This window comes from Pelophylax lessonae (assembly GCF_965119305.1).
Source record: "Pelophylax lessonae genome assembly, chromosome: 4".
In the NCBI taxonomy this organism is placed as follows: domain Eukaryota; kingdom Metazoa; phylum Chordata; class Amphibia; order Anura; family Ranidae; genus Pelophylax; species Pelophylax lessonae.
Genome location: NC_138771.1, coordinates 493,410,467 through 493,435,466, shown reverse-complemented (window position 1 = coordinate 493,435,466; position 25,000 = coordinate 493,410,467). Strand labels below are relative to the sequence as shown.

The following is a 25,000-nucleotide window of genomic DNA, read 5'->3' as shown; positions in this document are numbered from 1 at the left end:
GCATTAAAGCGGAGTTCCAGCCCAAACACACACTCAGCTGTCCAACGGTCCAGCGATTCGGCCGCCCGCCTCGCTCTTCTCCCACTCTGTCTACAGCGCCGGCATCACTGGTGTGGGCACACGGCTGTGACAGTTGTCGGCTTCACAGCCGGGTAGGCACTGCGCATGCGCGAGTTGCGCTACGCGTCGTGATTGGCCGGCAATCTTCTGAGACCTCTGACATGTCCCAGACGATTGCAGGGAGGGAGGGAGAGAGGTACCCGCTCCCCCCCCCCCCCCCCAAAAAAATGACATGCCAAATGTGGCATGTCAAGGGGTTAGAACTGCCTAAAGCGGAAGTTCCACTTTTGGCTGGAACTCCGCTTTAAGATAAAAAGCCTTCTTTTTGCAGCAGCCCCCCTCATACTTACCTGAGCCCCATCCTAAACCAGCGATGTCCACGAATGCCTTGGTTGTCCAGGACTCTCCCTCCTAAATGGCTGAGAAACAGCAGTGGTGCGCCATTGGCTCCCACTGCTGTCAATCAAAATTAAGTTAGCTAATGAGGAAAGGGGACAGGGCTAAACTACAGCTCCATGTCTAAATGGATACATGGAGCTGGGGCTTGGCTCAGGTGCTCCCATAGCTAGCTGCTGTCTTCTGGGGGGGGGGGGTACTCAGCAGGAGCTCCAGCTAGGGACCCGAGAAGAGGAGGATGCGGGCTGCCCTGTGCAAAACCACTGCACAGACCAGGTTAGTAATTGCATGTTTATTTTAATAGAGAAAAAAAAAGACTTTAGGGAGTCATACCAGTACCTCTGCAAGACATGTTTTACCTTTTCACAGTATCTAAACCTAGTGAGGGTATTTTTCCTATCCCGGGCCTAAAACCCCTAAACAAATCCCTTCAAATTCAACAATTTCACATGGAATCTGCAAGGTCAGTTATTGCCTCTCTGAGACCAGGGTAAGACCTGGCATCCATAGACATAAAAGATGCCTGTCTGGATATTCCCATTTTATCCACCCCAGCAGCAATTTCTGGACTTTGCAGTGAAAGAAAATCATTTCCAGTTTGTCGCACAGCCTTTTGGCCTATCCTCTGCTCCCGGATTATTAATAAGGTCGTAGTACCTTCTAAGAATTCAGGGCATCCAGGTCAGATGTTATCTGGATGACCTTCTTCTCAAGGACTCCTCTCCAAAAATTTGCCCTCCACGCTCATCTTTGCCTGAAAATCTTGGGCCTGGCTCTGGACACATCCCAAGCAAGGGTTTTGCTTCCAGAGAAGAAAATGCTTTCTCCAGAGAGCCTTCTTGAGAATTGAGGTCACAGGGAAATCCAATAACGAAATTATTATTGAGAGTCCTAGGCCTCACGGTAGCCTCCTTTACGGCTGTGCTGTTAACCCAATTACATTTGAAATCTCTCCAGCACAACTTCTTGTTGACCTGGAACAAGCATGCTCCTTCCTTGACCTACTCATGCCCCTGGCCAGCCAAGAAAGGACCTCCCTAGCTTGGTGGGTCTCCAGCCTAGCCTTAAATTGGTTGTAAAAGAAAAAAAAATATTTTTTTTTCTAAAACAACGTACATGACTTACCTGCTCTGTGCAATAGAATTGCTGAGGGGGCGAGTCAGTGACACAGGTTTTTTTATTTTACCTTAATGCATAGAATGGGGAGCCATCCCTGTAGGGAGAACACACAGTGATTATTGTTAGCAGCTATAGCATGACAAATCCGACATGCTGGTTGTACCCAAGTTGATCAATCAACTTGGGTACAATCTGGCTGGTTCCTCCGTAATGTGAACCTAATGCTTGCTTTTTTGGCACAGATGCTCAATAATGGGTCAAACTTGAGATAAGCAGTGTACGGGGCACAGCAGGGCAGAACACAGAGGATTCAGGAGGGAACAGTACAGGGGAGCCAGGAGAAACCTGGAGGGCAAAATACTGGGATCTGTAGCTCAGGGAAGCTGCTGGGATGGATTGTATTTTGTGAGCTGATTCCTGCCCACCCTTCCACGTGATGTCACACAGTCACCTGGAATGGACCGGAGGGGAGGGCTGGCTGGGATTGGCACAAGACAGTGATGTAAATTTTTTTTTTTTCTCTGCGCCCTGCAGCCTGTCAGCTATATGGAGATGCAATTGACTTTTTACCTGCTTGTGATGAACGGTAGATTTTGGCGGAACCCCAGTGGACAAACACTGCCTTAGATGATCTCTATTGCAAAGTGGCCTTTTTTTACAATTATATCTGACTTTCTCAGTTGGCAACTCTCTCTTGTAAGGAGCTATTCCTCATTGACAATGTAGTTCTACACCCAAGACCCATCAGTTCTTTCTAAAGCTGGCCATAGAAGGATCGAAATTCAGCAGGACCCGTCTGAATTTCCATCAGTGTGTGGCCATCCCTGTTTGACTGAAGTCCATTTCTTTATCCACCTTGTCGTTTGTGTGGATGGAGGAATCTGTTCATTTTTTTTTTTTTTCCAATTCAACCTACTGGCTGAGCAAAAAAACAAAAAGAAAAAAATTACACATCTATGGCCAGCTTAAGGTGCTATCAATATTCCACCGCAATGATGATATTTTCCTTCCATCTGTATGCTCTGCTCCAAAGCACCTAAAAGGAAATTGCTCTTCATTGCCTGGACATAGAGTAGACACAGCCATCAAATTCTAACTCATAGCAACAGCTTCTATCAGGAGGTCAGATTTCCTTTTTGCCCTATCTGCAAGACCTTGCAAAGGACATCCTACTTTAAGTTAAAACGAATCCCTAGAGCTTATACGATCAAGGACAAATCTTTCTCCAGTGCATTTGTGGGTCCACTCCACCAGGTCAGTGGGAGTTTCCTGGACATTATGGCACCAGGAATCTGTAGCCCAACTTTGTAGGGTCACCACACTTGGTCCTCTTTTCATACCTTTTCAAAGTTCTACTAGGCGGACGTTTGATCTTCTGCAGAGGCAGCTTTCATCCACTAAGTGCTTGCAGTCGCACCCTAAAGTTGGGTCTGTTGAGGGTGGATTTTAGCTTTAAGTTTCCACCTTTTATAAGGAAGAAAATTTAGACTCTACACAAGGGAGAGCTCAAGATGGGCACTGCCAGTTTAAAGATGATCAGAAATAGGCCAAAGAAAAGACCGAATGCCGCAGTGGTGTAAGTGAGGGGGAGGCATAAAAGTGCAATCAATGTACAATACCTTCACAAATCTTCTGACACGCAAACATTTCCTATCGATTGTATAGAGACAGAGTGCTATCATCAAAAGCCAGTCATGGATTTTCAGATAAAAGGTATAATAAATATTTTAATAGCTGTGCTTGGACAATGGGCACAAGACAGTTTGCATGGATGGAGATGAATATTACAGATCATTTTCCTAAAACAAAAAAATCACAGAAATCTGGCTGAATATTTACAGACACAATGAATTGTCTCTCTCACCCATTGGTGCAGAAGCTGCCTCGTCTTTGATAATGCGGTGCCCAGTTCTCTGGGATGACAAAAGAGTTTGGGATTCAGGAACTGGACGGCGTCTATGCTCTACACCAACAGAGAGGCGCTCAGAAATTTGTCTGGCCATGCAAAGGAACGATCCCCCCCCCAAAATGCTTAACTTCTCTGTTCCCCACCTAGGTAAGGGTGATGTAGCCTTTTTTTGTGCCCAGCCTCCTAGGATACATATCACACACCCTGGAAGGCCGCAAGGCCATAGATGATAAACGTATGTGAGAGCTCCTAAGTTTATGGCAGCATGTAATGTGTAAGACAACACCAGAAAAAGGACAATGCAGGATTCACTGGGCTTGTAAGTACATTGGATAACTGGCATAGAGTGAAATAATTTTCGCAGTATGGGGAAAGGTCCACTTTAATCAGGGGGCAAAAAATAACGCTATTCCCAAAACAAGACCACCCAGATACCATGAAGTAATGACACTTGGCTTGTGAGGATGCCATCATTCAGGTGCTTTGTATTAACTAGCCAATCACTTTACTAGAACAAGCATACAGCTAATGATGTCTGGACTCCTGTTCTGCATACATTGTTCCAGATGAGTGATTCAATAATAAAGTCAGGTTTAGAATGGCAGCTTCAATATTTTTATACTCCCAGGATCTGAATGATAGCCCCAGAGATGGGCAGCTCTAATATTTATACTCCCAACAGTCCTTTTAGAACTTCTTTCCAAGAGGCAGTCCACTTATGTCTTGCACCAGTACATTTTGATGGAAGAGATGTCTCCTGGATGCAAAGAATGTTTTAACAGTTTCAGGAATTATATAACACAGTTTAATTGCTGGAACATGTGCAACACTTTTAAAGCCTGGCAGTTCATATCGCTGAGGAGCAGAGAAGGCTTGGGATTCTGAGTAATCCCAGCAAGCTTTGTGTCTTCAGACTTGGGCGCCTTAGGAGGATCTATCTAGTGGGTGAAATTCAGGTCTGTCTGTATTCCAATAACGATCTTACTTGCTTCCCTCTGAGCAATCTGTGATAAACAGATGCAGGCCTTTAAGGTTTATGCTCCCTGTCTGGACTCATGCAGAAGGGCTCTAGCCTCTCGCCCTCAGGCAGCATAGCATTCAGCTTCTCCATCAGTGGCACCGTCTGATCAATCCCCATTTGAATCCGTCTCAAAATGGCTGACATTTCATTCACCTTTTGGATCTGCTCAGCATATTTGGCAAAACGCTTCTGGCGTTCCTGCATGTAGCTATATAGGGTGTCCACAGAAGCATCCATCTGTTGCATGAGCAAGAGAAGAAAATTATATTTACAATTTGCACAAAAAACTGACCACAAGATGTCAACCCCCAAATTCAATGCTGTTCAATTTAAAAGAGACATCTGCATGGAAACATGAGAGCTGCTATTAATGGCTAGCTTTTAGATTAAAGATAATGCCTACAAGCTGTCATCCTTATCCCATCACCCTGTCCCTTTCTCTGCAGTTAACCTTTATACAGGACCTCCCCTTTGGCTGCCTGTGTAAAGCAATTCAAATTGGCACTGCTATAGGTGGATGGAGCAAGTCACTATGTACTCTGGGCCTCCTGATCACCAGAACTTTGCCCATTGATGGATATAGTCATCTGTTGAGTTACAGGCTCATTCGTGCCTCGTCTGTTGGGCTGTGTTGCTCATCACAGACTCAGTGTAATGGCAAGCTGACATCTATTGTTTCCAGTAGTTCAAATAAATGAGCTACACTGATGTTCACTGGGTGGAAACTGAACATGCTGCATTTGAAACGCAGTGCACCCCTCTGCAATGATATACAACCCGTCACAGTGTGCTGCAGCGCTCGTTAATGAAAACAAAGTATTTTGGCTTCTGCTGTGGAAAAAAATGCACATCAATGAAATGCAATAAAGGCATATCAACATGCATCAACTCCACACGTCCAGTGCATATAGGACCCTTCATTTCTTGGTGATTGCACACACATTTTGAAACACGTCAATGCATGCTTTGCCATTGTTTATGGTTAGTTCACATCTGTGCTCTGCACCAAGCAAAAAAAAGTTCAGGGTAATTTTTTAGCCCATCAACAAGTGTTGCGTGCCCTATGGATGGCAATGGCAGCACATATAAACACACATAACTTTCATTTTATCATATTTCCAGGACATAGTAAGCAGCCCCTCTCAAAGCAACCTCAACTTTACTCAGCATTATTTTGGCTGACAGAACCCAACAAAGTAGCACTAAATATGCATAAACATGCATTTACACACTCCTTAAAATGTACAGAATGTTCAAAAACATCAACAAGGAAAGGTGTATGCTTTAGAGCATGCTAAACGCAATGCACATGGTGTGAATCCAGCCTATTGTACATGTTAGGCCCCATACACATGGGTGCTTTTTGGGCATCTAATATAAAAATTGTTGGCATATTTCAGTGCCCAGGAGACACAGATGGTGCATACAAAATGTCATTTAATTGTCTATGTTTCCTTTTTTGCTTATCCTCTGTTCCCACCCTCTTCCCTCCTCCCCCCCTTTTTCCTTTCTATTTCACTCCTTACTCCCCCTCCTCTGTCCTCTAATTTTTTCATTCCCTATTTGTTCCTGCAGTATACAATAAGATATACTTTTTTTCTCTTTATATATTTTTTTCTATTCCCTCTCCGACTATACAACGGTACTCCCATGTGTGCAAAAATGAAAAAATTTCAACATAAACAGAAAAGAGTTCCTTTAAATAATTGGAGAGGCGGTTCCTACTACCCGCAGTACACAACCCGACATACAGATGAAGCTACGCACTAGCACAGCGAAATGCGTTGACGTCATTGGCAAAAGGATGCCACTTCCGGGATCCCCGCATGGACAGCGGGCGGCAAACGGCTGCGCAATAGAAGACGCCCTTATACCATTTGGCCACTAAATATCCCATTGGTACTGGGAATCCCCCTCCTTAAGTTCACCATCATTTGGAAAGCGGATCATTGGAGCTATTTGTGGCCGGATCTGAAGGATGGATCAACTGGATGCGTCTATGGAAAGATACCAGAGCCTTCAAAGCTAAGTACTGTCCACAATTCAATTATTTTGCACATAAATGCAAGACACTTCATTGATGACTATTGGATGAACTAAATAACCAGATTTAATTTTAAGATACTGGATATTCTTGTCTGCACTCTATTTAATTGTTGGTCATTGATTACTATACATGGACTTTGAAATCTTCATTGTAAACCACACTCTTTTCATCCATTTTACTATCATGCAAGGAGGGCTTTGGGAAGAATGGGATAATGGGACATTTTGCATGAATTTTGTCGTCATTTACTTTGCACTGCTTGTGAATCACAGGGACGGTCTTCGAAAGGGGTCAATTACAGCAAATTATTTTGTCAGTGGTAGTATGCATCTACTTTATGGCAAGCTCAAGTAACACCTCTGTTGGACTCATTTATCAGGAGACAGGAATTAGATGATGTGACATTTCATTTAACTTCTGTTGCCAGTATTTGCACTACCATAATACCAAAGGGACAGGTTTGAAAGAAGGCTACTTGCATCTGAGGAATTGACTGTGGAACTTTACATGGCAAGCTGAACTAGTAACCTTTTTGGATCTACGTCCCTAGAGACATTATCCAGCGGAATCATAAACAGAGTATTCCCAATTTGGAGCCTTGCACACATATTTCCCTCTCATTTCTCTGCACAGAGTTCTACTCTTCTTTCTCCTTGTGTCCTTCCCATTATCCTTTTCCCTACACTTTCAGTACCTGTGCTTCCCTTCACCTTCCATTCCCATTTTAGCATCCCAGCTCGAGCATCCAGGGGCTTGGCATACGTGGCATCCCCTTACTCATTTCTTGTTGATACATTTTTTATACGGCTTGTTGCTGTGGGGATCTTGCCCACTATGCCAAGGATTACCTGGCGTCTGGATGCATTTTTCATGTATTTTCTTTTAACCGCATATTGTTTTTGTTATATGTTGTCTATGTGAAATTTTCATTTTTTCACCTCATCACACCTATTAGCCAATTGGCTGAAACCAGACACCATTTTTTCTACACTGACTGCACAATAAAATATATACATTGGTAATTCCCTCCCCTCCCTTGTGTATTATTATTCATTCATCCCCATATGGCTTTCTTTTCCTGTGCGCTTTACAGGATATTTTTTTGTGTGGTGCATACAGCTGCCCATAATAATGAATAGGTGTATACAGGCTTACATAGCTTTTTGCATCCAGGGGCATATGGTTTTACGCGTGTGCAGGTTTAGGCAAGTAGCAGTGCAAACCTGCGTAGTCATTTATTACTATGGGCAGCTTTACAAAGCAGTTAGATGAGGAAATAATGTCATAATTTACATTAGATACATGAAAATGCTCGTGTGCCTTAGACCTTACCTGGTCAGTACTGTCATTCATGGTCCTGCCCAAGTTCCACCCATAAGAAAAAGTCCATGCATGCCCATATGATCAGTTAGATGCAAAAATTATTGTCACAGGAAACTAGAGTTCATCATGAGAATGACCACACGTAATATTGTCAGTTGTATACACACCGTACTGTGGTGCTCTTCGACGTGGAGCTTACCTCTTTTATACGTTTCACCAGTGCATTCTGGTCGAAGGCCACTGCCTCGGCGCACTGGTGTAGATGATCTTGGTAGCGCACACACAGCTGCAGCACCTGCGGGGAGTCAAGACGCTCCAGACGTACGTTGGGTGGGGAGGTCTGACCACTCAGTAGACCTGTAAAAAAGACCAGATTTAGACCCAGATGCTTTATGAATGTAACAAATCGATCATTTTTTTCCATTAAAACAGCAAGTGTCATAATTGAAGCTTTGGATACTCCATGCGCAAAAAAGCCAACGTATAATCCTCTTATATTTTACCTTCTTTGTTTCCTCCTTTATCAAATTTCATTACTTACCTTATTTTAGACATCTGACACAGTGACATCATCACTGCATCCCTATGCCTCTCTATGCAATTCAAACTTCTTATGGTGGGGGGGGGGGCATGGTGCTGTTTATCTAATATCTTTCTGAGCAGTTCTGTCTGAAAGGAGTGGATGTTTCTAGGCAGACAGTATCTACATGCAGACTTCCCTATGTAACACCAATATGTGATGTATCCATGACTAAAAGAACTGAAATCCAATGAATTTAAGGGAGAGAAAGAGCTAAGTGATGTTGGGTGCCATTCAAGTCAGTAAAACTAAATTGGCTCTGCCTAACTTGCTGCAGTTGCTAATGCACATTATATTGTTTATTCTATACAACACTCACTATATAAAGTAAGCAGTTATGCTTGTAGTTTTATTGTGGAGATAAAATATAAAAAGAAAAGGTTTTACATTATTGGAGCTCTTCTTTTTTTCCGGTTGTTTGACGGTATTGGAGAGTAAATATTTGGTCCGGTTTCTGGAGGAGTGATCCCCAGTGGGATAAGGCGCTTTGTGACCCACTCAAAGCGAGGGGTCCCGGGTTTCTGGTGAGTTCTCTGTATTGGTGGTGACACGTGGGTGGAGTGACAGATGAGTAAAAGCACATGACTTTTTGCTAAAATAAGAATATACTGCAAGTATTTAGGTTTGCATTGACACTTTTTTTTATATTTGCAATTGATATTTGGTTTAGTGCAGGGGTCAGCAACCTGTAGATTATGATATACCAATAGATTGCGGCCAGGTGACTGGTAGATCGTGGTCTAGGCTTGCTGACCCATCATCCCACAACATTAAACAGAGTGCAATACAGAGGGACTACTTGTAGAGTTGGAACATTAGTATGGAACAGGAGCTGCATAATCGGATGCCTCCTCTATAGTGCTGGCTCCTGTCCTATGCAGAGTGATAACGACTGCACGCCACCCCTTACCCCGGCTAGCAGTCCCCAGAGTGGTGCCAGCAGCAGGAAAGAAGAGATCTTTAGGTCAGCGTGAAGCAATACACTGGGAATATTAGTATAGGATTTCTTTCACACTGATGTTCTGCTGTTTACCCACACCGTGGGTGCAGTGCAGTGTACCTGCAGCTTTCCTGTGGGTTTTCTACGCTTAGCTATAGACTTCTATTATATCCTGCACTTGTGGTGCACTTTCTGACTGCAGAAGTTTTGGTGCACTGTTAGAAACTGCACCACACCTGCAGCATATCATAGAAGTCATGCAAAGGGCAGCTAACCCAAGAAATATTGCAGATGCACTGTGCTGCACTACGGTGCAGGTAAGCCCCAGCACATCAGTGTGAAAGCAGCCTTGGAGGGGGCTCAGAACATTAAGGATCCATTTACATGTGTAGTTTGGTGGGTGGTAAAACCCCATAGTTAAGACACGTTTTTACCCCCATGCCACCCCCTTTAGCTTCAGTGGCCAGGGATGTACATATGTTGCAGAGTTATAGACCCTGACATGGTTGGTGGGTATAGCACCTGCTAAGCATGACTCACTCAAATGAATGAGGCCACTTTGCAAGTGCCTTGCGACCTTGTGCTGTACAGCAAACAAGGGGTTAAAGCAGGCAGCGCTGGGTTGCTTTCTCACCACCTGCTTTAGCCCCTTGCACCTCGCAGAAGCATGCAGTTGAAGGGCGCATGCAGAGTGGCCCCATTTACTCGAATAGGTTGCAATTGGCAGGCAGTAGTACCCATCAATGGGTACACCTTTGGCTGGTGCCTCAGCAGCTAAAGCAGGTAGGGATTAAGGGCAGTAAACCTGTGACTCAACCACAGGGTTTTACCATCCCCCAATTTTATGTATGACTGAGCCCTAAGGGTGCCACTCCAGAATGCAACTAAAGGCTCATTCCCAAGTGCAGCAAGCACTGTTGAAAAGCTATCTGAGTGTGTTTAACTGGTGGTGAGGAGGCGATATATTGCCTACTCCCCACCTGATTTAAACCCATGATTGCCGTGCAATGCCCACAATTGTGACATGGTAGTAAGGCAATTAGTGGTTTAAATCAGTTGTGAGGAGGTGACAGTGTGCCCAGTGATCTTTGACTTCTCCCATGCTGTTCAGGTAAATCTCCACCCTGGTTTAGAGTATATTAAAGCACCAATGTTATATTTTTATTATGTATTAATGCATGGTGGATATTGGGGAAGACACTCTACAGTTTAAAGATGCGCTGTGTAGTATAATCAATATACAGCAGTGGTTCTCAACTCCGGTCCTCAGGACCCACTAACAGGCCAGATTTCAAGTATTACCCTGGGGAGATGCAGACTAGAGTACTGCAATCACTGAGCAGCAAATATCACCTGTGATGTATTTCTGTTATCTTGCAAACCTGGCCTGTTAGTGGGTCCTGAGGACCGGAGTGGAGAAACACTGAGTATCTCACAAAAGTGACTATATTCCTCACATTTTTGTAAATATTTCATTATATCTTTTCATGTGACAACACTGAAGAAATGACACTTTGCTACAATGTAAAGTAGTGAGTGTACAGCTTGTATAACAGTGTAAATTTAATGTCCCCTCAAAATAACTCAACACACAGCCTATAATGTCTAAACCGCTGGCAACAAAAGTGAGTACACCCCTAAGTGAAAATGTCCAAATTGGGCCCAAAGGGTCAATATTTTGTGTGGCCTCCATTATTTTCCTTAACCCTCTTGGACATGGAGTTCACCAGAGCTTCACAGGATGCCACTGGAGTCCTCCTCCACTCCTCCATGATGAAATCATGGAGCTGGTGGATGTTAGAGACCTTGAGCTCCTCCACCTTCCAAATCCAGGGCTCTGAGGAAGAGGCTTATGCCTCGAAACGCGTCAGCCATCATCTTAATGAGACTATGGACTACTTCTGATACTCAAGTTCATGAGTTTGATGTGATTGATTTCCACCTGCGTTTGTGAGTAGCCATTTTTATGTTTTAATAATAAAGCCTATATTGAGGATAATGCGCTAGGTCGGTGCGCCCTTTTTTTGTGTTTTTGTTTGCATTACTTTGTAAGAGCAGCAGTGATATCATCACTGTGCTGTACATGGTCTTTGGAGAAAGCAGAGGTATGGGAGGGGCCCAGCAGGCTCCACCCACTCCAGGCTGCCTGCAGAGAACTACAGGAAGGGGCGGAGAGAAGACCAGTCACCCTGTACAAAGAGAGAGCAGTAGTGACCAGTCTTTATTACTGGAAGCTCCTACACAGAGGGAAAGGTTACTGTACAGACCATGAAGAAATACACAAAACACATCAAGATTCAAGTAGGAACACACATGGCTCATAGACAATGTCTTTTTTTTCCTGGAGTTTAACTTTAAAATAAATGTAAACCCAATCACCATTATCTCATAGTATTTACCAAGTGACTGTCATTTCAAAATGCACTTAAAGCGGTAGTATCCCGCTTTTTGTCACTTTTACCTACAGGTAAGCCTATAATAAGGCTTACCTGTAGGTACAAATAATATCTCCTAAACCGGCATGGTTTAGGAGATATTTACAGTGCATGCAGCCGCTCGCGCAAGCGGCGCATGCGCTCTGAAGGTCCGGGGAGACCTTCAATTTATTTGCCGGGAGTTTGCCGGAAAATCACTCCCGCGCGCATGCGCGGGAGTGACGTCATCACGGCTCCGGCCAATCACCGCGCCGGAGCCGCCGAACCCGGAAGAGACGGCGAGGGATCATGGCAGCGCCCGCAGCGATGTCCGGGGGTCCGTGTCGGGGCTTCGTTCTAAAGTAAGTTACACATAATGGGCTAGTATGCGATGCATACTAGCTCATTATGCCTTTGTCTTGCAGGTTTTTTTTTTATTTTTTTTATTTTAGGGTTTACAACCGCTTTAAAGTAATTTTAAAACTGCAGCGTTCATCAAAAAAATCCCTGGTGATCCTGCCATGAAGGTCCTTGTTCCGGAACATCCTGTTAAAAGTTGACAATGCTCTGGAACGGTCTCCCAAATGTGCTCCTGCATTGCCACATGGACTTCTGAAGGAGACTACAAGTGACCACTTCAACCCACATTTACACAGGCATGGTCTATAACTGTCACCCCCAGGAAACCTGCCCTGAGAAATGCCAAGCAGCCATCGCTTGAGTGCATATGAACAGGAAGTGGCTGCAAAGTGGTGTCAGGGGATCAACATCATTGAGATGTAACAAAAAGTATGATTAAAATGTTTTTTTTATCTTAAAAAATATTACTTTTTGTTATTAATACACATAAACTAAATGTAACTCTGTTAGGATTTACATCTACTAAACCTTTTGCAGGAGATCATCAGCACCTGGATGCAGCAAGGAATAAAAAAAATAGGGTGAAAATCAATAGGTTATAAAAAAAAATGGCAATTGTTTATGATAGTCAGTACTTAAGTACTTAAGTGTTGTTCAGCTAGGGTTTCCTTTCATTTGGAATTTTCACTTCACCCCACTGTAACGATGCTCCTCTACTTCATGCCTCCCTTTGTATGTGTGTGTGTGTGTGTGTGTATATATGTATATTACATATACATATACACACACACACACATCTGTGATTTGGGGATTTCTCCTATGCACAGATCAGAGAGGGAGAGGTTTGAGATTGCAGGGAGATGTGACAGCGAGGGGTTAAGCAGGCAGGGACCATCTGCAGCCAGGGCTGACCTCACTCCATTCTTATCGGCTGATGTCATACAAAGATCAGCTCCCCCCTCCCTCCACACACCCCGCCACTTATTGTCAGGCCCCGGGCCTATTTACATCAGGGCAACACAAAACAGAATGGCGTCATTCGCAGTTGGGAAAAGACCGCTTTTATTTCATGGGAATTTCTTTATGATAAGCTTTTTTACTGGATATCTCACCCTGCTCCTAGACACATGGGTATTCACTTGTATTTAACCCAAAAATGTTACTACAGTTCTTGGTAGGTTTTATTTTGACAGAAGTAATTTGTGCTGCGATACTGATGCTACAATCTAGATCATTTTTTAAATGATAAAGATTAGGTTCACCATTAGGAATTATGGGGATAAAAAAAAGTTTAAACCCCAAATCCAGACAACTTCCTCTATATAGATCTTTAGTTATTACTAGAGGGATCACCAGCAGGAGGGAGGTCCTGATTCCTCTATATAGATCTTTACTTATTACTAGAGGGATCACCAGCATGAGGGAGGTCCTGATTCCTCTATATAGATCTTTAGTTATTACTAGAGGGATCACCAGCATGAGGGAGGTCCTGATTCCTCTATATAGATCTTTTTTTTTTTTTTTTCAAGAAAAATAGATTTTTATTGAGCATAAGTCATTGTACAAACAGCCTTTGGAAAGGCAAACATTCGATACACACAACACAGTTAAGTGCAACAAGCAAAGAGCAAACATATTGGTGTGATTCAAGGTCCTTGTACAATAATAATTAGCCATCCACAACAGTACTGAACAATGCTCAAAGACCACATTAACGGGAAGGAGATAGAAATCCAACAATAGAAGGGAAAACATACACTTAGTCCGCGAAGGAGGCGGAGGGAAAAAATAACCAAGGAGGGGGGTGGGTGGGGAGGGGTAGAAGAAGGGGGGGGAGGGGCAAGAGAAGAGGTAAAGGCCAGGTATCCCACTGGGGCCAATATACAAAAAACACAGTTCCAGGGTATCTCAACCTTCCAGCAGTCTATTCAACACCAGTTGATGTGGGGCCAGAGTAGGGTCATCCAACCATGGCTGCCACAAGGAGTAAAATTTCTTGTGGGCATTACAATGTTGATAGGTCAACTTTTCTATAATTAGCAATGCATTGACTTGTGCGACCCACTGTCCCTCTGTTGGTACGCGGGAGGAGATCCAGTGTCTGGCTAAGAGTTTGCGAGTCACGTATAGTAAGCGTACAACAGCCACGTGAGCACTATATTAGATCTTTAGTTATTACTAGGAGGATCACAAGCAGGAGGAAGGAGGTCCAGATTCCTCTATATAGATCTTTTTTTTTGAAAATCTTTTTATTGGTATAAAACAGAGAAAACCAACAACACAATACAATAAAACAAAATCAACATAGGTGCATTCAGTCAATTACATGGCACAGAAAAGGTAAACACAACACTGCCATTCACAATACTATTGCGTAGGTATACAGCGTTCACAACCAGCATATCCAAAGAAAAAGAGGGAAAAAACACACCCCCATGCGGAGGCAGCAAACCATTGAAGAGCGGGGTGGCAGGCCCGAGAGTTCAAGCTCACTCCGGGCATGCCAGCAGGGCGGCCGAGGAGCCCTCCAGCCACCGCAGCCAGACGCGGTCATGTTTTTTGGGGCAGCCCCTATGAGCATAGGTGTCCCGGTATAGAGGGATAACCCCATCCACAAGATCTCTCCAGTGCTGGAGCGTGGGGGGAGTCTGCCTACACCAATGCAAAGCAATGTTTTTCCGGGCATAGAAAAGTAGGAGGCCCAAGAGGGTGCGGTCCGCTACCCTGGGCACCAGGTCATCCAACAGCCCCAGGAGGCCAAGCCGGGGGGAGGGCTCCAGGTCCATCTGCAGAAGTGCAGAAGACACGGAAAAAATACGAGACCAATAGGCTGAAAGTCTCGGACAGGTCCAAAAAACGTGAAAAAAATCTCCCGGAACACCCCCACAGCGCCAACACTCCGGGGACTGTGTAGGATAGATTCGGTGCATGCGATGCGGGGTGAGGTAGGCCCTGTGCACAATTTTAAACTGGACCAGACGGTCACGCATGGAGACCAGAATCCTGAACGGGGAATCCCAAATATGCAACCAGTCCTCCGAGTCCAAGTCCGGGACATCCCGGGCCCAGCGAGAGTGGAGGCCCAAGAGTTCCGGAGAGGAGACCCGGAGGAGATGGCGATGTAGCACCGAGACCGCTCGAGAGGAGCAGTCGTAACGTAGGACCCGCTCTAGATCCGGCTGCACCAGCTGGGAACTCTCAGGGGGAAACTGGGCCCTGAAGGCGTGGGACAACTGCAGATAGTGGAAGAAGTGCGAGGGGGGGATATTGCGGTCTGTAACAAGACATGTGAAGGACGGAAGAGTCAAGTCAGGCGTGAGGTCCGAGACCCTCTTTATGTTATACTTAGTCCATCGCACCGGGTCAGGGAGATTGTACAAGTGGGGCAGGGAGGGGTTCCTCCACAGAGGGGCGCTCGGGGAGGACGCGGTGCTCGGGTAAGACTCCAACGGGAGCCCCTGGCGCCACGCCCGAAGCGTCGTGCGCATGGAGGTAGTCAACCCGTAGGGGGCCTGAGGCCCACGAAACAAGAGAAGGGACAATGCCTCCGTGGAACCCAGCACCGCGGCCTCCACCACCACTGCGGAATTAGAAGCCTCCGGAGCCAGCCACCAGACAGCCGTGACCAGCTGAGAGGCCAAGAAATATTTGTGACAATCGGGGAAAGCCAGTCCCCCCTGGGAGAGAGGGCGCATAAGGGTGGCAAATTTATATCTGGGGGGGCGGGGGCCCCACAAGAAACTGGAGAACATCTTGTTCAAGGCAGTGAAAAAGGACTTCGGGATCCACTGCGGAGAGTGGCGAAACAAATATGTCAGTTTAGGTAGGATTTTCATTTTTATCAAATTGATCTTGCCTAACAGGGAAAGAGGGAGGTTCTCCCACGCCTTCAGCTTGGCCCTAATTGCAGCTACAGCCGGATCCAGGTTCAGGGTGATAAAATCAGCAGGGTCCCGCGAGACCCGCACCCCAAGATAAGTGAAGCCGTCAACCCACTGGAGAGAGACATCTGACACACACCCACTCCTGGCCCCGGGATCGATTGCCAGCAGTAGGGATTTGGACCAGTTAACCTTGAGTCCCGTCACCTCGGAGAAGGCATTCAGGATCCTGAGGGCACCCCCGAGAGACGGTCCAGCATCGTTAAGAAATAAGAGTAGGTCGTCAGCGTACAGAGCTACCCTCTCCTCCAACCACGCCACCTTCAGGCCCTTAACATGTGGGGAGATCCGAAGGGCCTCCGCCACGGGCTCCATGGCTATGGCAAAAAGGGCCGGGGAGAGAGGGCAGCCCTGCCGCGTGCCCCGGGACAACTGAAACACTGAGGACAGCCTTCCCCCGAGACGAATGGCGGCTCCGGGGGAGGCATAGATGGTTTGTAGCCAGCGTATAAATAAAAGCGGGAAACCCATTCTCCGAAGTACTTCCCATAGGAAGAGCCACTCCACTGAGTCGAACGCCTTCTCAATGTCGAGAGAGGCGACGACTCTGGAGCCAGAGTTGGTGTGATTGGCCTGTAAATTTGTAAAGAGCCTGCGGAGGTTAATGTCCGTGGACCTGTGAGCCATGAAGCCCGTCTGGTCCTGGTCGACAACGGAGGGGAGCAGGGGTTGTAGCCTAGCCGCCAGTATCTTCGTGAGAATTTTTAGGTCGTTGTTAAGTAGAGCAATCGGCCGATAGGAGGCGCACAATTTTGGATCTTTAGGAAATTTGTGAATTAGAATTATATGGGCCTGCGCCATGGAGGGGGGGAGAGCCCCCTCCGCCAGACAGTCATTAAACAGGGCGGCCAGCAGTGGGGCCAGCAGGTCCAGATGAGCCCGATAAAATTCGATCGGAAGCCCATCCGGGCCCGGAGCCTTCCCCCTGGGAATAGAGCGGATCACCACTCTCACCTCCTCCTCCGTGATCGGCCGGACCAGACCGGATCGTTCATGATTAGACAACCAACCCAAAGCAATCGGATCTAGAAGGGGGTACAGGTCCTCCGGGAGGAGGCCCGGCGGGAGGGTGGTAGTGTACAAATGGGAATAAAAATCCCTGAATTCCGACAGAATCGCCTCGGGAGAGGTGAGGACCTCCCCTGTCGAGGAGATGAGCTCGGGCACCAGTGTCAGTGGATTGTCTTGCTGAGAGAGTTGAGCTAACATGCGACCATTCCGGTCCCCCTGTTCAAAACAACATTGCCGTGAGTGGTACAGGGATAGCCTGGTGAGCTCCGAGAGGTGAAGCTGGAGGTCCCGACGGGACGCCTGAAGCCCCTCAAAGTTCACTGCCGAGGGGTCCTGCCCATAGCGGACAGAAGCTTCCTCCGCCGCCGTCTCCAGCACCACCGTGTCAGCGGCCAACTGTGTGCGTACCGCCTTGATTGAAGAAATATAATGACCCCTAGTAAATGCCTTGAACGCATCCCACACCACAGCAGGGGAGGTCGTGCCAGCATTAATGTCCCAATACTCCCGCAGCACCGGAGGGGCCTGTCGCGAGACATCCGGCTGGTCTATCCAGTGTGCGCCTAAGCGCCACATAGATCCATCGCGGGTCAACCCAGAGCGCAGCGTGACCAGCAAGGGACTATGATCGGACAGACCACTCGGGAGATATGCCACCCCCTCCACATCCAACAGGACAGACGGGCCAGCAAAGGCAAGGTCGATCCTGGAGGAGGTCTTGTGCGTAGCGGAGAAACAGGAGTATTCCCTCCGCTCAGGATGTTTCCATCGCCAGGTCTCCCGGACCCCCGCCGCCTCCGCCCAATCAAGGAGGTCGCTGGAGAACACCTTGGGCGGAACCGGCCTGTCCAGATCGGGGGAGAGGATGGCATTGAAATCTCCAACAATTAACAGTTTGGCTGGGGCGTAAAGAGACACCTTTTCAAGCACAGTGTAAAGGACTTCGGTCTTAAAAGGTGGGGGCACATAGACCCCCACCACAACGTAGCGCTGCCTCCATAGGATGAGTACCAGCACGACAAACCTGCCCAAGGGGTCCGTATGGACGGCCTCAACCTCGTGGGGCAGGGTCTTACGCACCAGCACCGACACTCCCCTGGCATAAGAGGAATAAGATGCATGGAAGGCCCGCTGGACCCAGGGTTTCTTGAGGGCCTGCAATCTGCCACCCACCAGATGTGTCTCTTGTAGCACCAGGATAGAGGGATTGTGGGACTTAACATATTGAAATAACTGCGCCCGCTTAAATTTGTTATTCAGGCCGCGGACGTTCCATGAGAGGATTGAGAAGGTAGAGGGCTTAAGTGACGCCATAATTAGGTACAATAGGCATGAGAGGGCCAGCCAGCCCGCAGGCTAGCAGACACAGCTGGTGAGTAGCAGCGTAACAGAGAGTAATGCACCAAACAACAAAACACACATGTAACAAAAAGAAAAAAAAGAAAAAACAGAAATACACAGTGAAGCATACAGCCTGTTTTCCAGAGCCGGAACGGCTCACCCTATCGTACCCCGGACACCCCATAAAACGCAGGGGAGGCAGGGGGACGATCTTGACCCAAGAACCAAACAGAAAAAACATTTTCGCAGGCCGCTAACGGTGCAGCCTGCCGAGCAGTCTTAGCAATGCGGGGAGAGAACAAAAAGTGAGGAGACCCAGACTCCCTTCTGGGCCAGGAAATCTCAGTCCAACCAGCACAGAGAAAAACTTAGCAGGTAAAAGGAAATCAGCAGCACTAGGAGAGGGATAACTCCAGTAAATAGGGACATCCATCCAGGTGTGGAGAGAGCAGGGGGGGGAAGGGCAACACGGTGGCAAGATGGGGACCAAACAAACAGGCCAGTCCGAGGAGGCAAAGTCAGCAATAGAGCGGTCCATGCAAAGAAAAAGGAAGACAACAAGGGGGGGGGGGAGCACAGGAGAGGCGCCCGGCTGCAGGGGGGACAGGGAAGTACAATACTTGCGACAGTTCAGGAGGTCCACGGGCAGCCGAGCGATCATCCAGATCAACGAACATCCAGCCAGGCAGAAGCCGCCTCAGGGGAATCAAAAAACCGAGCGCGGTCTCCATCAATGACTCGCAGGCGACTGGGGTAGAGGAGGCTGTACTTCAGGCCCTTGTCCCGGAGTCTCTTCCTGATGTCGGTGAACTGGCGCCGTTTGCTCTGGACCTCGGGCGAGTAGTCAGGGAAGAACATCAGCTTGGCATTCTCGTAGCAGACCTCCTGCTTGGCCCTGGCTGCAGCAAGGATCTGGTCCCGGTGTCTGTAATTGAGGAGGCGGAGGAGGAAAGGCCTCGGAGGGGCGCCCGGCACTGGGGGAGTCGGGGGGACCCTGTGCGCCCGCTCCACCACGAACGTCGGCGGCATGGCGGGAAGGCCCAGCAGTGAAGGCAGGAACGATTCAGCAAATTCCGCCGGTTTAGCACCCTCCGCCCGCTCTGGAAGGCCCAAGATGCGGACATTGTTGCGACGGAGGCGGTTCTCCGTATCCACCGCTTTGTCCTGCAGTGCCCTAACCTGGATCTGAAGGGCACGGAGTTCCGTAGAGTCGGCCCGAGTGGAGTCCTCCAGGTGAGAGATCCTCTCCTCCGCCTCCGTCACGCGGGAGCGGAACTTATCCAGGTCATGACGGATCAAGCTAATGTCCGTAGCAAGGTAGTCCATTTTTGCGGTAAGGGTGTCTTTGCACGCCTTTATCGCCTCCAGGATGTCAGCCGGGGAAGGATCCGGGGGGCCGCCGGGGTCCCGAGCGGGCTGAGCACTAGCAGACATCTTCGCCGGAGGAGACCTCGTGTCCAAGATGGCCGCCGCGGGACCCGAAGGCCGAGAGGAGCTCCGGGATGACTTGGCGGACCGCAGCTTCCCCGGTGAAAACGGAGGAATCCGCGGCGTGCCACCCTTCCTCCTGGTCCCCAGGGTGAGTTTTGTGGGGGTTTAAATGCAAGGGATGGATGTCGATGGTGTAGAAAGGATGAAGGCAGGAGCGGAGCTAGAGCCCAGAGCGTCCGTGCAGTCTCACATCCCGGCCACGCCCCCCTCTATATAGATCTTTAGTTATCACTAGAGGGGTCACCAGCAGGAGAAAGGAGGTCCTGATGCCTCTATATAGATCTTTAGTTATCACTAGAGAAATCCCCAGCAGGAAGAAGGAGATCCCAAAAAGCTTGTCTGAGCGGTCAGAAAACAGGGGTGGAGAACTGAAATTACACTCTGCAGAGCTCAGTGAGGAGAGCTCTGAGAGCTGATTGGAAGGAAGGGACACATCCCTTTCACACAGCACACAGGAACAAGGCTGAGGCTGTCACTCTGCTGGAGATCCCTCCCCGTCACCATTTTTCTCTTGGTGTCAGGAATAACTCAGAAGTCACTCATGCTGATAGCAGAGGCACAAAGCAGCAGACAAGAAACGACACTTAGTGCTCTTAATTGAGACAAGTACACACTATGTATACAGGGATATTCTTTGTTCAAATTTCAAATCTGAGGTTTATAACCACTTCAATGCATTCTCTGCATTAAGGTAAAAAATATTTCAGTATTTGTATCGCCCCTTCACCCCCTTATACTTACTTCATTCCTCTCTCGATCCAGCGCTGTGCCAGAGAGCAGCATCTTTCTTCTCTTCTCCTCACAGGCTTTGCTGAGAGCAGTACAAGCCATTGGCTCCCACTGCTGTCAGTCAAATCCTGTGACGCAGGGGGGGAGGGGCTAAGCCCTGCTGTCTGTCTATATATGCAGTCAGCGTGGCTCAGAGGAGGAGCCAGGAGTGCCAGTGGGGGACCCCGAAGAGGAGGTTCAGGGACGCTCTGTGAAATGTCAAACAGAGCAGTTAAGTTTAACATGCTAGTTATTTTAAAATAAAATAAAAAAAAACATTGACTTTACAAGCACTCGAAATTAAGCTAGAATAAAAAAAAAAAAAAAAAAACAGAAAAATCAGCAAAAACGATATAACTTACAGTTAGTCTGATGTGTCTTTTGTGTTGATTCTCCTTTTTTCAATAAAAATCTTCCTTTTTCCCTGAAAACCTCCCCCCCACCCCCCACTGCCATATTCTTTTAGTGCGGATGGGTTAACCTCCCTGGCGGTATTCCCGAGTGTGGCTCGGGGTAAGATTTCACTGCCATAAGCAGTAACCCCGAGCCACACTCGGGGTACCGCCAGGGAGCATCGCTGGATCCTTGTAGAGGTACTTACCTTGTCACCGGGATCCAGCGATGTGTCCCTTCGGCATACGGATCTTCTGCCCGACGCTGTAGAGCCCCAGCTTCCGTCTCCTGTGACGTGACACTCGCAGGGGGGTGGAACCGGCGGTGAATTTGAAAAGTTACACACACAAGCACACTGATTTCTTTGCAAAATAAAATAAACTGATATTAGTTTGCCCCCCAGTCCCCTTTCCTGCAGTTTTACTGTACATTATATATATATATATATATATATATATATATATATATATATATATATATATATATATATATACACACACATACACACACACATACTCTTTAACTTATTTATAGTTATTTATTATATTATAATTTTCGATTTTGTGTTTCAAACTTTATCATACCCGAGATGTTATAAAGAAGAACGCACAGTAAAAAAAAAAAATCATATGTAAATAGTTGGTTTGGGCTGCTCATTCTAAAGAATTACTAGCAAAATAATGGTACCGCTTTCAGCACCTAAAATCGGAAAGAATCATACCGCCAGGGAGGTTAATACAGCTTAAATCGGAAGTCCACCCTAAAAAACAAAATTGAACCGTCCGCTTGCTTTAATTTGCCTGAAAAAGAATTGGATAATTAAAATTTTTTTTTTGTTTCACTTACCTTGTTTTTAATGAAAATATACTTCCCTTCCTTCCTCTTCCTCCCTCTGCGGACACGGCCCACGAGGTCACTTCCTCCTTGCGCCTGCACCGGAGTCACTCATCACTTCCGGCGCAGGAGCGTCATTCCCTGCTGAACAGCTTCTGGGCATGCGCAGAAGCTGTTCAGGGATGACGCGCCTGCCCCGGAAGTGACGAGCAGGGCATTCTGGGACTTCGAAGAGGAGACAAAGAGGGACCCTCCGGCTTCAGCTGCCCACACCGGAGATGGCAGTGCTGGACAAGACATTTTCAAGGTAAGTATTTCTTCTTACAGGTAAGTGAAACCAGGGACAGTTCAGAGGCCATCATTGCTTAAATGCACTTGCCCTGACTGTCCTGGGGATATTTTTTAGGTAAAAAATTTTTTTTCAGGGTGGAACTCCGCTTTAAGGGCTGTCAGAAGCTCTCATCTTTAATGTGTGACAGTATATTTTGGGAAATTGTGACATAGACAGGGGTGAAAGCAAGAATCTGCATTTGGTACACAAGAGATAAAGAACACAAAGTTAGGTCTTAGGTCTGGTCATCACATATAAAGTGTTTGTGTTGTTTCATCAGGATTTTCTTTACATGAGACAGCGAGGGTCGGTGACCGGTGGACCCCTGGAGGATGAACAAGCTGCATCCTTAGAGATTAGCTGTCCTCCAGGGGAGGAACTCTGAGCGCAAATGCTTTATACATGACAGGGAGACATATTAATTAAGGACAGAGATTAGGATGCCAGCAGACTGAAAGACATCAGAACCTCAGAGATGAAACACCGTGGCCATCCTTTCATGGCATAACGGATGGAATTCTTTGAATTATTAAAGTCGATTTTATTTTAGACGATTTTATATTAAAACTCAATTCAAAACAGTGCCGGCAGAACTTTGGAATCATCAAAGACTTTAATGAGAAAATGCATGGTTTTAAACTTCTTTTTGCTACAAAAAAAAAGAAAAAAACGAATGGTCCTAATTTTAGTTGTAAAGTTAAAGATTGTCAAAACCTGAAAAAGAGAGAGAGCGTGTGCGTGAAAAAGAGAGAGCGTGCGCTCCCTCTCGCGCTCTCTCTCTCTCTGTCTCTCGCGCGCTCGCGAGAGAGAGCGCGAGGACGATAAAAGGAGAAATATTGAGTGCGAGAAAATGAGAGAGCGCGAGCGCCCCAAGTACTCAGTTACTTAGTTATTATGGACACACACTTTCAGAGACTCTTCACTCTCATCCCAGACTTCAACTATATAAACCACCAGAAACTGGCTCTGAAAATGTATGATATATATGAGATATATATGAGATATATATGAGATATATATGAGATATATATATATAAAAAGCATAAATTAAACACAATGTGCACACAATAATCCAATGTCCAAAAACCACATGCAATATAATAAATAAATTTATAAATAAAAGTGTCCATCGGGAGTACTCCTGTGTATTGAAGGGAGGGATCCCAGTCACCAGTGTTTAGGGATGTTCTGAAGATAAACGATCACAGTGCCACCTCAGTTGTTGTGATTTCCCCCTCGGGTGGGTGTCTCACCTCAATGTGTGTGACCTTGCACTTAAGCTCGGTCAATTGTAGCCTTTGTGCAATCCACAATTCTGTGATGGCTGGGCTGCTTCTCCTTCAATGGTGCCGATATGCTCGTGTCCCTCATGGATGGCTCACATATAGGAAAAATGAACTATCCATAGTGCCAATATTGTTTGATAAAAACTACTTTATTTAAAATGAGTGTATCGCACTTACAGTTGTTGGGTGCTTGAAGCGCACCACACTAGAACAGGTACTGCAGTGTATGAGCCCCGGTGTGAAGGCGAGAGTCTCCAACTGTATCCTAGTGTCAATTCGTGTAGATCAGGCATGTCCAACCTGTGGCCCGGACCTGCAGGCAATGCGGCCCACTGCCCCCCAACAACTATTTTTTTGCTGGGGAAGGAAGGAAGTCGAGTCAGGGGCACGGCCACAGCGGCTTCCAACTAACTGTGGGCAGAGGCTGCCTTGGAGGGGAGGGGAGGGGGGGGGGAGCGCTGCAGAATTACAAGCAGATCGGGGATCTCCTGCTTACCCAGCGACCACTGTCAAACGAAGCCCCACTTCCGGGACTGGCTCCTATGATAGACAGCACATTGGTGACTACTATCATAGGAGCCGGTCCAGGTGGCAGGACTTTGTATGACAGCAGTTGCCAGGTAAGCGGGAGATCCCCGCTCTGTGTAATCCAGCGGATCTTCTCTCTCTTCATTGCAGACTGCATTGGATGGGCATGCACTGATGAGGCTGCGTTGGATGGGCATGCACTGGTGAGGCTACATTGGACGGGCATGCACTGGTGAGGCTACATTGGATGGACATTGATCAGGCTGCATTGGATGGGCACGCACTGGTGAAGCTGCATTGGATGGGCATGCACTAGTGAGGCTGCATTGGATAGGCATGCACTGGTGAGGCTGCATTGGATGGGTACTGGTGAGGCTGCATTGGATGGGCACTGATCAGGCTGCATTGGATGGGCACGCACTGGTGAAGCTGCATTGGATGGCACTGTTTAGGCTGCATTGGATGGGCACGCACTAGGCTGCAAGTGCCATGCAATCCCCCAGCTGCCCGGGAGACTTAGGATGTCTGTAGTCAGTGACAGAGCCGCTGCTTCCTTTATAGTTCCAGCTCTGTCACAGGCGGAGTGATATGGAATGCACTCCACCTGTGACAGGAGCCATACAGGAAGCAGTGGCTCTGCTCTCTACAGCAGCCCCTGCTTCCTCCAGCAGTACCCAACGTCACATCATGACCAGCAGTACCTGCACGACCAGCATTACGCGCACCAGAAGTACCCACCAGCAGTAACCGCCAGCAGTCTGCAAAATAAGTAGAAAAGGTATGTGCATTAGTGTGTGTAAATTGTTGCAATGTGTTTTTTAATAACCGGCACGGGAAGGGAGTGGCGGCGTTTTTTTACTTGTATACCTTAACTATAGTATATATTTTATATGCAGCCCAAGAAAAT

At 47.1% G+C, this 25,000-nt stretch overlaps 1 protein-coding gene and 1 long non-coding RNA gene across 2 annotated transcripts in view; both read right to left on the bottom strand.

Moving 5' to 3' along the window:
• Window positions 1–25,000, bottom strand: part of LOC309554153 — a 476,173-nt gene that overhangs the window by 200,785 nt on the left and 250,388 nt on the right. The window lies entirely within an intron of this gene.
• Window positions 3,878–25,000, bottom strand: part of BORCS5 (BLOC-1 related complex subunit 5) — a gene marked incomplete at its 5' end in the record, with an annotated part of 35,812 nt that continues 14,689 nt past the window's right edge. Inside the window, 2 exons of the mRNA XM_082255753.1 lie at window positions 3,878–4,742; window positions 8,075–8,232. Coding sequence (XP_082111879.1) covers window positions 4,512–4,742; window positions 8,075–8,232 — 389 coding nt within the window. The 3' untranslated portion in view covers window positions 3,878–4,511. The remainder of the gene's footprint in view (window positions 4,743–8,074; window positions 8,233–25,000) is intronic.